Here is a 16,772-nt window from a genome sequence, read left to right on the forward strand (position 1 = left end):
TCACCTACAGACTACAGTTTCAGATGGAAAACGTGCCTTGAAACACATGCTTTCAATTTCTTTATTTTTAGAAATAAAGACATTTTAATTTTATTTTTATTATTATTATTATTATTTTTTGAGATGGAGTCTTGCTCTGTTTCCCAGGCTGGAGTGCAGTGGCACAATCTTGGCTCACTGCAGCCTTCACCTCCTGGGTTCAAGTGATCCTCCTGCCTCAGCTGCCCGAGTAGCTGGGATTATAGAGTCCTGCCAGCATGCTCAGCTAATTTTTGTATTTTTAGTGGAGATGGGGTTTTGCCATGTTGGTCAGGCTGGTCTCGAACTCCTGACCTCAAATAATCTGCCTACCTTGGCTTCTCAAAGTGCTGGGATTACAGGCGTGACCCACCATGCCCGGCCTGAACTTTTTATTTTATAAATAAAGAAATTTACTATTAGAAATAAAATTTTTATTTTGTTCATCTCCAAAAAGGTGTTTTCTGGTTTTAGAAACCTGGATATTTCCCCACAGCATCTGAGGGAATGAACATAATTTTCTAGTCTATTTCTAACAAAATCTAGGTAAGTGTATTGTAAATGCCTCTTCACCATCTTGATTCAGCTCTCGACCTCCATGCAGAGCACCCTGAGTAAACCTCTCTGGAAAGGGAGATTTTGGAGGAGCTTTCTTCCTAGACAGGAAGAGTTGAGCAGGAGCTTTCTTCCACGAGCTGTGCTTAACGTCTTTCCACATACTTCCTCTTTCAGTGCTGTGATCATTGTGTATTGTTCTCCTTTGGACAATCTCCAAGAGGCTGCATCTTTCTCTGGATGTTTGCAGTTGTTCCCATTAGACACTTTCTATCTTCTTTTTCAGATGACCCCCAGCTATCCTATTTTACGAACATTTCTAGGGAAATAATGGTTCCTTTTGCCGGAGACATGTTTATTTTCTTTTCTGCACTTAGTTGTGATTCCTGACCTGTATGCTTATTTTTATTGCTTATAGGGAAGGGCCAAGGTATAATCAAATGATAGGCAAGCAGGCAGCTGCCTTAGGTCTTGACTTGGCTGAAAGTGTAGAAAACCCCTGTGATTCTTGAGACCCTGGCCCACCCTTTTACTCTATCACAGGTACTTAGTCAATAGCCTAGGGCAGGAGGCATTTTACACAAGACTCCACTATTGGAAGGACTAGTCCTCAGGACTAGCTTTTCTTATCTTTCCCTCTCCCACATGGTTCAAGGTCACCCTCAGCCATATTCTCAACAAAGCTTAGCGTGATAGAATTCCCATTCCTGTCGTGTACCCTTGCAGTGCCTCTGGGTGGAATGCGGAGAAATGGAGTGGCTCCACTTCTGTTGTGTTTCTGAACATGTATCTCTTGCTATCAGAACTTTCTGCTCATCCCTTCTGGCACACCAAGATCCTCCACATTCCCTTCACTCATGCCACTTCATATACTGGTTATCCATGGTATAGAAGACAGGATTTAACTGAGAGGACTTTTCCCTGACTCTGAATACATGTAGGAGATAACGATATGGAAGACCTTCAGTATGTAAGTCTTAAATAGATTGGTTGGGATAAATGTTCCCTGAAACATAAGAAATCAAGTTGCTGGGCGCAGTGGCTCCTGTCTGTAATCCTAGCACTTTGGGAGGCCGAGGCCCAGGCAGGCAAATTGCCTGAGCTCAGAAGTTTGAGACCAGCCTGGCCAACATGCAGAAACTCCGTCTCTACTAAAAATACATAAATTAACCGGGCATGGTAATACGTGCCTGTAGTCCCAGCTACTCGGGAGGCTGAGGCAGGAGAATCACTTGAGCCTGGGAGGCAGAGGTTGCAGTAAGCCAAGATCGCGCCACTGCATTCCAGCCTGGGCAACAGAGTGAGACTTGGTCAAAAAAAAAAAAAAAAAGGAAGAAGAAGAAAGAAGAAATCAGGTTTAGAGATGAGGACAAAGAAGACGAATGGTGGCATGAAGGAGCTAAGAGCTACTTGTCACCATGACATGAAGCTTGATGCCAGCAAATTAAAGGAACTATTCAGAACTAGTATCCTCAACTCTACTTGCTCAGGGGCCCTGACCTTATAGAGATTCCAGACATAAGCTTGTTCAGCCTTAAAGTCCAATCTTTCCACTGGCTTGGGTCCTTCCCGCTTTCTGTGGCCAACTCTCTGAGGTTGTCTACAAGTTATTGGTCTTAGATTTATGTAATGTCTCAATGCCAGTGTAGTATTTGGTTATTTACGGTAGGAGTGGTTAGGGGTGGGGAATCTGATAATAGCTCGTAGGATAGCTAGATTCTTCTTTTTTTTTTTTTTTTTTTTTAAAGACAGGGTCTCACTTTGTCTCCCAGGATGGATGGAGTGCAGTGGAGTGAACATGGCTCACTGCAGCCTCGACCTCCTGTGCTCAAGTGTTCCTCCTGCCTCAGCCCCTCAAGTAGCTGGGACTACAGGCACATGTCACCGTGCCCAGCTAATTTTTTTTGTAGAGATGGGGTTTTACCATGTTGCCCAGGCTGGTCTCGAGCTCCTGGGCTCAAGTGATCCACCAGACTCGGCCTCCCAAAATGCTGGGATTACAGGTGTGAGCCACTGTGCCTGGCCTAGATGCTTTCATACAGGCTTTTCAATTATGCATTTTCCTTAAGTAGGAAGTCTTAAGATCCAAGTCATATCGGATTGTTGTAGTCTACGTTCCCATATTCTATTCCTATTTCTGAGCCTTCAGTCATGAGCTACCATATTAAAGAACTAATTCTGGGCCTTGTTACATGGCTGGATTGGTTGGACAAGTGCCAGCTCTGATCCTGGGACTGTGGCATGTGATGACATACACCCCCTCTCCACATTCTGTATGTCTCTAGGGGGGAGGGGGGAAGCTCAGTATAGAACTTTATTGTATTTTCTGATTGCCTCACTTATATTGCCCCCATGCCCTTCTTTGTTCCTCAAGTAACCAGAGACAGTGCTTCCCAGAACCAACCCTACAAGAAACAAAGGGATAAACAAAGCCAAATGGGAAGCAGGATCATGGTTTGAACTCTTTCTGGCCAGAGAACAATACCTGGTATGGACTAGATACTGGGAGAGGGAAAGGAAAAGTAGGGTGAATTATGGAAGGAAGCTGGCAGGCTCAGTGTTTCTGTCTTGGCATGACCAGTCTCTCTTCATTCTCTTCCTAGATGTAGGGCTTGGTGCCAGAGCCCCTGAGGCTTTCTGTATGAATATAAATAAATGAAACTGAGTGATGCTTCCATTTCAGGTTCTTGGGGGTAGCCAAAATGAGGTTCTTTGTCCCTCTGTTCCTGGTGGGCATCCTGTTCCCTGCCATCCTGGCCAAGCAATTTACAAAATGTGAGCTGTCCCAGCTGCTGAAAGACATAGATGGTTATGGAGGCATCGCTTTGCCTGAATGTGAGTTCCCTGCCTCCTTGTTTCATCCATTCCTCATACGCTTCTCTCCTCCATCCCCTCTTTCTTCCACTTCGCCCCTCCACTTTTACTTAATTATCTAATCATCCTCTTTTCTGCTCATTTGCATACTCTCTTATTTCATGTATGTATATATGTATGTATTTATTTATTTTTGAGATGGAGTTTCGCTCTTGTTGCCCAGACTGGAGTGCAATGGTGTAATCTCGGCTCACTGCAACCTCCGCCTCCTCGGTTCAAGTGATTCTCCTGCCTCAGCCTCCCAAGTAGCTGGAATTACAGGCACCCAACACCATGCCTGGCTAATTTTGTACTTTTTGTAGAGACAGGGTTTCACCATGTTGGCCAGGCTGGTCTCAAACTTCTGACCTCAGGTGATCCGCCCTCCTCAGCCTCCCAAAGTGTTGGGATTACAAGCGTGAGCCATCGTGCCTGGCCCCATTTATTTTCCTATCCTTTCTTTCTCTTATTGTCTGATTTTTTTTTGGAATTCTCCATCTCATCTTATCAAGAAACTCTCAACTTTGCCATCTTTGGAGATTGGCTGGAAAGCATTTTTGTCTGAGAATTACAGTTCCTCCTTTATGCAGATCCTGTACATCTCTGTGGTATCTCTTTCTCATCTTTCCCTCAGTGATCTGTACCATGTTTCACACCAGTGGTTATGACACACAAGCCATAGTTGAAAACAATGAAAGCACGGAATATGGACTCTTCCAGATCAGTAATAAGCTTTGGTGCAAGAGCAGCCAGGTCCCTCACTCAAGGAACATCTGTGACATCTCCTGTGACAGTGAGTAGCCCCTATAACCCTCTTTCTCTGTTTTTCTGAGGCCTGCCCTTGGGATAATCTCCTTTTTAGTGCCAAGCAGACCTCAGGCTTCATTGCCTTGGCTGGGCTCTACAAAAATTGTGGGACTTGAATTGGCAGTACTGAGTAAGAAGCTGTTTGGATTTTTCATGGTCATCAAATCCCCAGACAGTTCCTTGAGGTTCAGTGGTAGACAATCGGAGCTGTCTGAGAGTCTTGGAATCTGATTGTCTGCATTTTCAGGGTAAGTCAGTTGATGAAGCTGATGATTCCTCCAGAGATATCCCAGGGAAATGAAGGAAGTCCCTACCCAGGGTTAGACATTACCACATTGGTCCTTTCATATAGAAAGACAACAGGCACAAGCCTTGAGTTTAGAGAACCCACTGGATCCAGGGGTTAGGGGAACTCAGTGCCTTTCTGGGTAATACTTCTCAGCTGTCTCAATCCTTTCCCTGTAACTCCTGCCAGAGTTCCTGGATGATGACATTACTGATGACATAATGTGTGCCAAGAAGATCCTGGATATTAAAGGAATTGACTACTGGTGAATCCTTATTCTATTTTCTATTTCCCCCTCCTCCTTCTCCTTACCCCATTAGCCCAGCACCCCTTTCCTCTTACCCTATCTCTTGGTCATTTAATCTAGAATACAGTGTCTGAAACAAAGCTTACCTAGAGACTCAGGTTTCCGTTATTAAGCCTCTCTCGCTCCGCTCCTTGGTAGCAATTTTCCTAATAAGGGGTTGCCTAATGGAGGGCTCAGACCCAGGCCTCCTTTCACTTAGACTTGGACATCTAATTCCACTTGTTTAGTTCTATGCCCTAAAGCAAGCTGTTGGTAACATTGCATCTCTTTTTTAACCCTACAATTTTCTTGGATATTTTTTATGGACTGTATTCCACTTGATGGCTTGTGTCCCTTGACATCAGGCCAGGAATGTCTTTCTGTAATTCTCATCCACACTCTTCCACTTCAGCCCTCCTGGGAATGAATGTAGATGGAAATTCAAGCCAAGATTCAGACAGCTAACTCACCTTGTCCCCTTCTCCATTATCAGGTTGGCCCATAAAGCCCTCTGCACTGAGAAGCTGGAACAGTGGCTTTGTGAGAAGTTGTGAGCGTCTGCTGTCCTTGGCACCCCTGCCCACTCCACACTCCTGGAATACCTCTTCCCTAATGCCACCTCAGTTTGTTTCTTTCTGTTCCGCCAAAGCTTATCTGTCTCTGAGCCTTGGGCCCTGTAGTGACATCACCGAGCTCTTGAAGACTATTTTCCAGGGCTGCCTGAGTGGTGCACTGAGCTCTAGACCCTTGCTCAGTGCCCCCGATGGCACTTTCACTACAGCACAGATTTCACCTCTGTCTTGAATAAAGGTCCCACTTTGAAGTCACTGGCTGTAATTTTTTTCCCCCTGGAGGGAAGGGGAAGAAATAGGATGAGTAGGTGGACACTGAAGCCATAGGTCATAGCCACCTTCCATCTCTACTGAAGAAGAAGTAGGCTGAATTTACAATAGAAAGGTGAAGGTTACTGTCTGTACCAACTCAATGCAACAAACTTTTATTGATCACCTAATCTATTCAAGGAACTGTAGAGGGATCCAAAGTTGGCTAAACACTGGCCGGGTGCAGTGCTTCCACCTGTAATTCCAGCACTTTGGAAGGCTGAGGTGGGCAGATCGCTTGAGGTCAGGAGTTTGAGACCAGCTTGGCTAACAGCAAAACCCTGTCTCTACCAAAAGTACAAAAATTATCTGGGTGTGGTGGCAGGCGCCTGTAATCCCAGCTACTCGGGAGGCTGAGGCAGAAGAATTGTTTGAACCTGGGAGGCGGAGGTTGCAGTGAGCTGAGATCGCGTCATTGCGCTCCAGCCTGGGTGCTCCATCTCAAAAAACAAAAACAAAAACAAAAAACAAAAACACAAAGTTGGCTGAATAGCCTTCTCCCTCAAGGACTAATGGGAAAGACAAGATAAACATTAATAAATAGTTATAATATAAGGAAGAGAGTTATAAGCATCATGAGAGAGGTTAGAAATGTGTGCTGGGCATTCAGAAAAGGAAAGATAACTTATCTTTGGAGGGGATGTCAGGAAAAAGGAATCAAGAAAGGGTTCCTGAAAGGGAGAGCATTTAGGCTGGTTTTAAAGTCTGTGTGGGATTTTGACAAGTGGAGATGTGGGGTGGGAAAAGGAAGAGCATGGACGGGAACCCAAGAATCTGAAATGGGTGACTTGAGGGAGTTGAAGGATTTCTTTATCCTTCATGAGGAGCTGTGAAGGGAACCCTTCCTGTCTCTGGAAACCAGAGAGAGAACAGGGACCTTGACAGTCAGCACAGTGGTGCTGAAGAATCTGAGAAAATGGGACCTTTTGGTTTGGACCCTCCACTCCATTATTTCTTCTTGTGCTGTGCTTGTTTTTAAGGAGAATGTTTGCAGAACTTCATTCATTTAAATAATTATGGGATATGTGAAAGAAGAAGAATCAGGAAATTTGGGTCCTAAAATCTGTTTCTGCTACTTATTGAGGGTCTGAACCTGGGCAGGTCGTCTCCATTCTCTGTGCCTCATTTTCCTCATCTTAGAATAAGGATTTTGGTCTAGATAGTTTTCTGAGATCACTTCCTGCTTTAACAATCCAGCATTCCAAACTACAGTTTAATTTGTCACACTCTGAATGAGCTGAGAATGACATTCGCATTGTTGCTCAGCTCCACAGCCCTGGCCTTCATCCCACAGAGAAGACAGGAAAGTTCACCTGTGAGGGCAAGTACACCGTATATGAGTTCATGATCTTCAGGAGCCGTTGCTGAAGGAATTGACAGTAAGAGATTTATCTGTAGAGAGAACCTCAGAAGATCAAGAACAGATAGAAGCCAGGGAACTGGCAGGAAAGACATCTTTTTCTTTTTTTCAATTATTCATTTGTTACAGTGGGTTATGATACAAATGTTTATAGATGCCTACTCTGTACTAGTACTACAGAGCAGTTTTTCTGTGTTTATATTCAGTTCAATTGTAGTGTGTTGAGTTGTAAAATAATCCATGTATTAAATCAAATAAACAAACAAAATGCCATGTTCTTTGGTACAAGCAACACTACCAAAGGCATTTGGGGTCTGCATTTGGAATTCTCAGGCAAACTCTCTCTTGTTCCTAGTCTGTACTTATTTTCCCCACACTAGCTTATGTATATATATTTTTTGAGATGGAGTTTTGCCCTTGTTGCCCAGGCTGGAGTGCAGTGGCACGATCTCGGCTCACTGCGACCTCCATGTCTTGGGTTCAAGCGTTTCTCCTGCCTCAGCCTCCTGACTAGCTGGGATTACAGGCACCTGCCACCATGCCTGGCTAATTTTTGTATTTTTAGTAGAGATGGGCTTTCACCATGTTGCTCAGGCTGGTCTTGAACTCCCACCTCGGCCTTCCAATGTGCTGGGATTACAGGTGTGAGCCACAGTGCCTGGCCTGTACATTTTTTAAATTTCAGTGTCTAATATGGTGTCCACTGAATTAAGAATTCTTTTGAGAAAATGAATCAATAAATCTATACATTGCCTCCTTTATCCAGTGAGGTATGGCTGGATCAGCTTCATGACATACATGCCAGTAGTCTTCTTCACCTTCTCCTCCTCCTCCTTTTTTACAAATAAAAATTGTATATGTTGAAGGTGTACAACTTGATGTTTTGTTATATGTATACACTTAAATGATCACCACAGTCAAGCTCATTAACATATCATCGCCTCACATGATTACTTTTCTTTTTCTTTGGACATAGAAGCAGGCTTGATAGATGCAGTTCTCTTGGCATTTGGGTAGAAGCAGGACAGGAAACTGCTGTTCTCTTCCTGAGAACTTTCTTGAGAGCTGAATAGGAGGCAGCATGGCAGCTGAGCATCTGTTCTGCTTTCTCTACCTCTGTCTCTTTCCCTTAGGCCTAAAATGAAGCTCTAAGCCAAGCAAAGGTCTGAAGTCATCCAGACTAATTGGGAAGCGGGTAGGCTCCAGGGAGTGGCTCTCAGAGAGCAGACCATTTACTGAGCTCTGTGTGAGAAAGACTCAAAATGGTTCACAGCAATACAGAGTTTTGTTCTCTCCTCTTATCCTGCTTTCTCCTCCCTGCTACTTTTCCCTGACACCTATCTTGTTGTGAAGACAGGAATTGCATTAGATAAAGTCAAATCTTTTTTATTTTTTTTTGAGATGGAATCTTGCTCTGTTGCCCAGGCTGGAGTGCTGTGGCATGATCTTGGTTCACTGCAACCTCCGCTTCCTGGGTTCAAGCGATTCTCCTGCCTCAGCCTTCTGAATAGCTGGGATTACAGGCATGCGCTGCCATGCCCAGCTAATTTTTGTATTTTTAGTAGAGACGGGGTTTCACCATGTTGGCCAGGTGGGTCTTGAACTCCTGCCCTCAGGTGATCCGCCCTCCTCAGCCTTCCAAAGTGCTGAGATTACAGGTGTGAGACACTGTGTCTGGCCTCTTTTTTTTTTTTTTTTTTTTGATGGAGTCTCTCTCTATTGTCCAGGCTAGAGTGCAGTGGTGTAATCTCAGCTCACTGCAACCTCTGCCTCTCAGGTTCAAACAGTTTTCCTGCCTCAGCCTCCCAAGTAGCTGGGGTTACAGGTGCCCACCACCATGCCCAGCTAATTTTTGTATTTTTAGTAGACATGGGGTTTCACCGTGTTGGCCGGGTTGGTCTTGAACTCCTGACCTCAGATGATCCACCCACCTCAGCCTCCCAAAGTGCTGGGATTACAGGCATGAGCCACCATGCCCAGCCCCAAATATTTCTTTTCATGTTTCTTCTCCCACTTCTCCTTCTCTCTCATCCATTCATTTTTTTCATTTATCGAACACTAATTAAGAGCCTATTAGGTGACAGGAGGTACTAGATATTGGGGATACAGAAGCTATTAGAGGTTTTTCTCTCAAGACCCTTATACTTTAGAGGGGGATACTCCCCTCCTCCCATTTCCTGGGATCATGCAAGAGAAAAGACTTCAGGTGATCCACATTCATTCCTTCCTTCACTGCTTGATTTGTCACCAAATGGTTATTGAGGATATGCTGTTTGCTAGGTACTATTTTACTTATTTATTTGTTTATTTAGAGATGGGGTCTCACAATGTTGCCCAGTCTATAGGACAGTGGCTATTCACAGGTGTGAACACAGCACACTACAGCCTCAAACTCCTGAGTTCAAGAGATCCTGCTGCTTCAGTCTCTCGAGTAGCTGGGACTACAGGGATGTGCCACCACACATGGCTTAGGCTCTACTTTAGCTGCTACTTGTTAAGGATGAACATAGGAGGAGACACTCTTATTTTATTTGATTTCTTTTTTTTTTTTTTTTTTGACAGAGTTTTGCTCTGTTGCCAGGCTGGAGTGCTCACTGCAACCTCCACCTCCCAGGTTCAAGCAATTCTCCTGCTTCAGCCTCCCGAGTAGCTGGGACTACAGGCATGAACCACCACACCAGGCTGATTTTTGTATTTTTAGTAGAGACAGGGTTTCACCATATTGGCCAGGATGGTCTTGATCTCCTGACCTTGTGATCCGCCTGCCTCGGCCTCCCAAAGTGCTAGGATTACAGGTGTGAGCCACCATGCCCAGCCTATTTGACTTCTTTCTAAGTTGTTATGGGATGTAGATCTTTCCAGGGACTTTTTGGCATGAGAACAAAAGAGGAGTTGGGTCACAGTGCCAAGATGGGACTATCCCAGAATGCAGAAGGACATTTGCTAGTGGTCTGATAGGTCGATTTACCTTTTGTGCATAGACATAAGTAAAAGGGAGAGGGAGAGGCAGGAAGAAGAGGGGTCAAAAAGGCAAGAAATGAGAGGAAAAAGTATTAGCTGTAGAAATGGCCAGGATGCCCTGGATGCCCTGAGGATTTTCTTGTATAATGACTGGACCCCCTCTGATGGGTGCTACCTGCTCTGTGAGAGTTTCCTCATTGCCTTTGGCTGGGAACAGGGCATTGGAGGAAGAGAAACTAAGGTCTCTGTTTTGGAAAGAGATGAATGTTGAGATAGCTGAGTGGTGATAGCTCTTCCTCCCTCCTTTTTTCCCCATAACTTTTCCTCCTGCTGAGGCAGGGACGCTGGGCTACAAGGGAAGCCTGGACTTCCTGGCCAGCATCCTCCTCAGAGCCACCTTTACCTCCTGGTTCTTCAGACTGTAGATGAGGGGGTTCAGCAGGGGGGTTATCACACTGTACTGCACGGAGAGCACTTGCTCTAGGGCTGAGCCAGATGCTGGAATCATATACCTTGAAGGGAATTGTACAGAAAAGCAACTTATGACAATGGTGACAATTCTCACTGTTGGCAGCAATAATTCATCCCCCCCCCGCAAAGACTCTGCAAAGGAGGTCTTCAGAGCTGACTTTCTCTGGTGGCAGCATCTAGAAATGGCTGATCTGTGAAAAGTCAGTCATTTCTGCCTTCAAACACTTCCAAACATAAGTGAGCTCACACAGAAAGTTATAGGAGCTGCCCCGAGGAACAAGCAGTTCTGCAGCATATCAAATGCTGCAGGTTAGAACAGAATTAATATTGGGGACAGATAAAAAGTAAAACAAAAAATAGAATGAATAATAATTTCATACATTTCCATAGCATTTCATACTCTTCAAAGCATTCTTCCTTAATAGCTGTGATGATCATATGAGGAATTTTTCTCTTTATACACAACAGTACAGAAACGCAATGTTCTCACCTTGTGATGACTGTTCATGTAAAACTGTACACTTAGTTTAAAATATCGTCATTATTCCCAACCTTCATGGCCCTGGGAATTACCCTCAGAATCCTTGCCTGTTATTTGTATAAAGTTGAGTGGAACAAACATTTGCCCTTTTAGTTGCATTTTTCTTTGGTTTGGAAAAGAAGCCAAAACTGGTAAAATGGGAGATAAAAATGTGTTAAGCACATAATATGATTCCAAAATAATAAGATTAAAATCTTGGGTACATTTTGCTAAGTACCACTCGGAGTATCTTCCAAAGAAGCACTAGTATTATTATTTATTTGCAGTGGCACCATCATTATTGGAATAGACTATCCCAAGGATGTTCCTTGTGGGTTCCAATGTGTTTGGTTATAAAAAAAAAATAGTCATTTTACTGTTATTTTTTGTCATCTAACTTATTCTTTCTAACATTTCTATGAAGTAAGTAGTCACATCCCTCATGGCAGATGAGGAAACTGAGACAAAGGGAGATGAAGAGATTGGAGCACAGCTCAGTTAAGCTCTCCTGGGCTATTTCTTTCTTTCTTTCTTTTACTTATTTTTTTTTCTTTCCTAGCCACTGGACTACAGGTACTGGACTATTCTTACCATCCATTTCCATCCTTGACTTCTCTCTGAATCACAGGCAGGTGAGAAAAATATCGAACAATTTGTGCAAATCCACCTTCAATTTACTAGTAGAAAGCACAGGCATCGATTGTTTTGTCTCCTGGTGAGGGAGGACTAGGCAGCCAGAGCTGTCGATGTCTGAGAAGCATGGTAAGGAAGGGCACGGATCTCGGTCCAACTTATGGCTCCATTACTAGCTTGTTCTGGGACTGCTGAGAAATTACCTGATTACTCCCCAGACTCAGGTTCTTTACCTAAAAGTGGGTTGATAATATTTCTCTTGTAGTGTGATGGATACTCAAATTGGCTTGGCGATGTAAAGCAGCTTGTGTATAGTAAATGGCTAGTAAATTGCGACAACATATGTAAGCTTTGGCGACATCTCCCAGTAGGAAATAAAGATGGCATATGTTTCAAAGAAAGGTTTTATTTTTTGTCTAACACTGAATAAAAATCTAACAAAGGTTCTCTGATTTCTTTTTGCGAACTCCCAAATCTTAGGTTAATGAAGTAGAAAAATCTTTATCTTGGTCTAAATTCATTTTCCAGAATGGACAATTGAAGCCTTAGAAAGAAAATAGATTCTGTTTTTTGTTTTTTTGACCTAGTCTCACTCTGTCACCCAGGCTGGAGTGCAGTAGTGCAATTTCCGCTCACTGCAACCTCTGCCTCCGAGGCTGAAGCAATTCTCCTGCCTCAGCCTCCCAAGTAGCTAGGACTACAGGTGCACGCGACCACACCTGGCTGATTTTTATATTTTCAGTAGAGATGGGGTTTCGCCATGTTGACCAGGCTGGTCTCCAACTCCTGGGCTCAAGTGATCCACCCACCTCAGCCTCCCAAAGTGCTGGGGTTACAGGCACGAGCCACTGTACCCAGCTGAAAATAGATTCTTTACAATTCATACAGCTAGTCCATGGTAGAGCCAGCACTAGAGCCTAGGCCTTTTGAATGTCCTGCTATTTTGTAATGCTCTCTTCTGCCAACGGAGACCACTTAGGGTAAGGAATATCCCACATTTATATTCAGGGGTGTAGTATGACATACCTGAGAACTCCTGAAGTATAAAAGATGGTGACCACAAGGAAATGGGAAGAGCAGGTGGAAAAGATCTTGCTCCGACCTGTGGCAGAGTTGATCCTCAGGGCTGTCATGATGATACAGCTGTAGGAACCCAGCAAAAGGACAAGGGTGCCAAGGCCCAGGACTGACATGGTAGTGAGAATGGAGACGATGCTAGCGCAGGGGTCAGAACAGGTCAATGAGAGCACCGGAGGAAGCTCGCAGGCAAAACTGTGGATGACATTAGGGCCACAGAAGTGCTGCTGAGCCAGGAGGAGGGTGTTAATTAGGCCAGTCCCCATTCCTATGGCCCAGGATGCCCCCACCAGGCCAGCACACACCCTCCTGTTTATAATCACCACATACAACAGTGGATGACACACGGCCTGAAACCGGTCGTAGGCCATGACCGAGAGGAGGCAAGCCTCAGTAGCTCCAGAAAATATGACCAGGGAGATCTGAGTGAAACACTCAAGGAAGGATATTGTCTTCCCCTTAGAAAGAAGGTTCTCTAGCAGTTTAGGCACAATAATTGAGGAATAGAAAGCATCCAGGAAGGAGAGTTGTCTCAGGAAGAAGTACATAGGGGTGCAGAGGTGGGAATCAGTACTGATCACCAGCACCATCAGTAGGTTCCCCAGTAGAGTCAAGAGGTAAATCACCAGGAACAGAACAAAGAGTAGTGCCTGAACCTGAGGGTTGTTGGACAGTCCTAGGAGAACTAACACAGTGACTGTGGTCATGTTGCTGACATCCATGGAGCATTCAGGTTTCCCTTTTGACTGACAAGAACTGAAAAGAATGCTCCAGTGGGTTATCAGTGGCAGGGCATGCCTGGGGATGAGGCATTGGCAGTAAAGCTTCAAGGCAGACCCAGGACAGATTCTGTAGCAGAGGAAGCCTTGCCATGTCAGGCTGCTTCAGTCCTTTCCAGCTCAGGGCAGTAACCTATTGGCCGTGGTGGAGAAGGTGGGGAGGAAATGTTCAGAGAATCAGACCTAGAAAGGAAGGAGAAGAAAGCAGCAATTATTCAGTCTGGAGAAGGAAGGGAAGGGAGTTGGGACTCCTGAGTGCTGAGAAGTGCTATTCTCTACTTCCAAAAGGAACCGAGCTCAAACCACAGGAAGGCTAACTGGCATAGTGAATAAGCAATAAGCATTTTGGCTGACCATCTGGGTGGCAGACCATGATGAGTGTCTGAGTGACTGATAGAAGTATTATGAGACCTGGTCATGGTGCAAGTTGTCTCTCAGCCACTGTAAGATCATAAGCCACTTAAGTTTCTAAAAAAAAAAAAGTCTGAGAAAAATAGATGGTTTCTAAAGTTCATTCCAGATTAGTTTTTTTTTTTTTTTTTTTTTTGAGACAGAGTCTTACTCTTTTGCCCAGGCTGGAGTGCAGTGGCATGATCTCGACTCACTGAAGCCTCCACCTCCTAGGTTGAAGCTATTCTCGTGCCTTAGTCCAGCTTAGATTTTTTTAAATTTAATTTTTAATTTAATGTTTTTCTAGGGATGGGGTCTCGTTATATTACCCAGGCTAGTTTCAAACTCCTGGCCTTAAGTGATCATCCCTCCTTAGCCTCCCAAAGTACTGGGATTACAGGTGAGTCAATATACCTACTACCAGCTTAGAAATTAAAAAGATGGGGAAACAGTCTTCCTGTGGTGTTTCTGGTACTAAATAGAAGCCCCTTCTCCCGTTCTGTGTCAATCCAAGTAGAAATGACACATGAATGTATTGGTTTCACAGAAGCCAGGCAGGGGGAAACCCTTGAATAGAAATGAGGACTGTGAACATCAGTCATTCCAAGGCCTTCCCATTTCAGCATTTCTGTGAATCTATGATGCCCACTGTTTTCACTGCAATTTCAGGTCTTAACATGGGCATCCACAAAGACTATGCTACTCTTTGGAATATTTGGAAAAAGATTTGGAAAAAGCCAAATCAAACTTGGATATTTTTGTGCATCAGAAGGAAGTTAAAGACCAAAAATAGGGGTGAGAAATAAAAGAACACCTGGTAAAATGGACAGTTAGAGGATTTAGTCTAGATCAGAGGAAGGTAAAGTGGCTAGTCCCCCTCCCCTTGATGGTTAACTCAGGAAGGTTATCAATGAGAATCTGATCTCGATTCATGACTTGTACCCTCGTGGGTTCCCAGAGTGGGTAGTTTTAGGAGAAGATTGATTTGAATGAGAAGGAAATTTGCCTTCACCTGGGCTCCCTAGGCCAACGAGTTGCCCTGAATAGAGGATCCCTGTATGGCATCCTTTCCAAGAGTGGAGCAAAAGCCACAGATAGGAGAGGGCTCTGTGGGCTTCTATCGGCTTTGTCCTTCCTTTAGAGAATGCAGGGGTGAAACTTCTGAGCAAGGAAATATCCCCATAGCCTTTCTGTCCAAGGGGAAGCCTTGAATCTACCCCCCAAATAATAATGGCCAGAGGGACTTGGTCTCAGCTCTAGGCCTTGGAGAGTGAGGGAGGTCCCTGGAGAGGTCCTTAAGCAGGAGGCCTGTTCTAATTCTGAACGGGTTCTCCAGGGCCAACTACTTCTCCCTTGTATCATTCTCATTTCAGTGGGTTGCATCATCAAGAGGGCCCTAGGGTGGCCAATAATTTCATTTTTTCAAGTCTACTATTATGTTTTAAAGTATCTTTGAAAAAAAATTTTTTTTACGGTATTTTCAAATTACACACTATTCCCATTGAGCATGTATGGCAGCTTAACTACCCGAATACAAAGTTTAAGAAGCCAAAACTAATCTAGCTTTGTTTTAAAAAATTGTGCTATTGTTATAATGGTTAACAAAGCGAGGAGAAGCACCACTCAAATCATAATGTTACAATCTCTTTGTTCAGTTGGATTATGGGTTGGTCAAACATTAGACTTCACACAGGCATGGCTATGATGCAGTGATTCCTCAGAAGAAGACGAAATTCTCAAATCACCTCAGATGTAATATTAGGAGCAGAATTTAACATTTTCAACATAATACACCATAAAAGTCAGGACTAGTTCTTATCTGATCCCCACCTTGTGACTTCAGTAACCAAAGACATACTGGTCTATAATGAATTATTTCTAATTAACTAACCAGCCTTTCTCACAAAGAGGAGATTCTTTTTGATGGGGAGAAATGCAAATTTAAGTCTGAACTGAGAAATCAACTTAACAGTTAGAACTTAATTGTATTTCTGCATTTAAAAAAAGCTTAGGCTTTAGCAAGTATTAGTTAACCCTAAGGAACGATTTTAGCTTCCAAAAAGCCAATCCAAATCCCCCAGCAAAAGAGAACCCCATCTGCTCAAATATGTGAGTACTTCACCCCAGGAGCAAACTCCTCTGCATTTGGATTGATTGCTGTGGATCACAGGGTCTTTTAGAGAGGAGTCATCATTGATAATAAGGTCATTCAACTGGTCTTGGACTTGGTCCACAGTTCGTGGGAAGTCTTGAACTGGAATAAACTACTCATGTTCTTCCCCTTCAGCATTTCTTGGAAACAGTGTGGTAGGAATTATTAAGAAATTATTTTAGGCAGATAGAGAGGAAAAGGGGTCCTTGGAAAGTTTTCATCTCTTTTAAAGCAGCTCCAGAAATGTTTCCTGTCTTAGAGCCAGGCTGGCAACTTTTGATATGCAAATGTCAGGTGTGCAACCTTTGATATGCAAATGCAAGCCATTAGAAATTGGGTCCCCCCAACATGGCGATTCCCACCATTGTCCTCTTTCCCTTGCCTCCTTACGGGCCTGGCAACAAGGCCACCCCCACATATCCCCATGTTTGTAGAACATCATGGTGCCCTGCCTTTGTATATTAAAAGGCTAGAGTGGGAGGGCCAGTTTTTTTCGCGGGCTATGTGAATGACGTGCCTGGTCAAACCAATCCCCTAAGCCCTATGCAAATCAGACACCACCTCCTCCAGCCTCTTCATACACCTGGCTGGTTTCCACCACACTTGGGGTCTCTTCTGTCGGCTTTAGAGACCCCCACCCTCTGTCTCTGTACGGGGAGCTTCTTCTTTCTTTCTTCTCCATTCTTTCTTGCCTATTAAACTCTCTGCTCCTTAAAACCACTCCATGTGTGTCCCTGACGTTT

The 16,772-nt window shown here is 44.1% G+C and overlaps 2 protein-coding genes across 3 annotated transcripts; one reads left to right on the plus strand and one right to left on the minus strand.

Moving 5' to 3' along the window:
• Positions 1 to 1,196: 1,196 nt before the first annotated feature.
• LALBA (lactalbumin alpha) lies at positions 1,197 to 5,632 on the plus strand. 2 transcript variants are annotated; one of them, XM_057299579.2, is made up of 5 exons: positions 1,197 to 1,543; positions 3,257 to 3,408; positions 4,061 to 4,219; positions 4,709 to 4,784; positions 5,299 to 5,632. In XM_057299579.2, coding segments are annotated over exons 1-5 (450 nt in total). In that variant the 5' UTR covers positions 1,197 to 1,541; the 3' UTR covers positions 5,360 to 5,632. The 2 variants fall into 2 exon arrangements, with proteins under 2 accessions (XP_057155562.1, XP_003825848.1); XM_003825800.5 differs by lacking the exon at positions 1,197 to 1,543 and having other exon boundaries at positions 3,175 to 3,408.
• A 3,949-nt stretch (positions 5,633 to 9,581) lies between these two features.
• LOC100988961 (olfactory receptor 8S1) lies at positions 9,582 to 13,430 on the minus strand. The gene is made up of 2 exons (XM_003825799.4): positions 12,658 to 13,430; positions 9,582 to 10,519 (listed from the first exon to the last, which is right to left on the minus strand). The coding sequence occupies exons 1-2, from the start codon at positions 13,428 to 13,430 to the stop codon at positions 10,357 to 10,359; spliced, it is 936 nt and encodes a 311-aa protein (XP_003825847.4). The 3' UTR covers positions 9,582 to 10,356.
• Between the last annotated feature and the right edge of the window lie 3,342 nt (positions 13,431 to 16,772).

This window comes from Pan paniscus, chromosome 10, assembly GCF_029289425.2.
Source record: "Pan paniscus chromosome 10, NHGRI_mPanPan1-v2.0_pri, whole genome shotgun sequence".
Lineage (NCBI taxonomy): Eukaryota > Metazoa > Chordata > Mammalia > Primates > Hominidae > Pan > Pan paniscus.

Bases quoted from the DNA above. Each gene is read 5' to 3' on its own strand.
- LALBA (XM_057299579.2), top strand. The intron at 3,409-4,060 runs GTGAGTTCCCTG...TCTTTCCCTCAG, and splicing joins AGGCATCGCTTTGCCTGAAT to TGATCTGTACCATGTTTCAC. The intron at 4,220-4,708 runs GTGAGTAGCCCC...AACTCCTGCCAG, and splicing joins CTGTGACATCTCCTGTGACA to AGTTCCTGGATGATGACATT.
- LOC100988961 (XM_003825799.4), bottom strand. From the start codon at position 13,430: ATGGATGTCAGCAACATGACCACAGTCACTGTGTTAGTTCTCCTAGGA. The intron at 10,520-12,657 runs GTATGTCATACT...ATTCCCTTCAAG, and splicing joins TATACTTCAGGAGTTCTCAG to GTATATGATTCCAGCATCTG.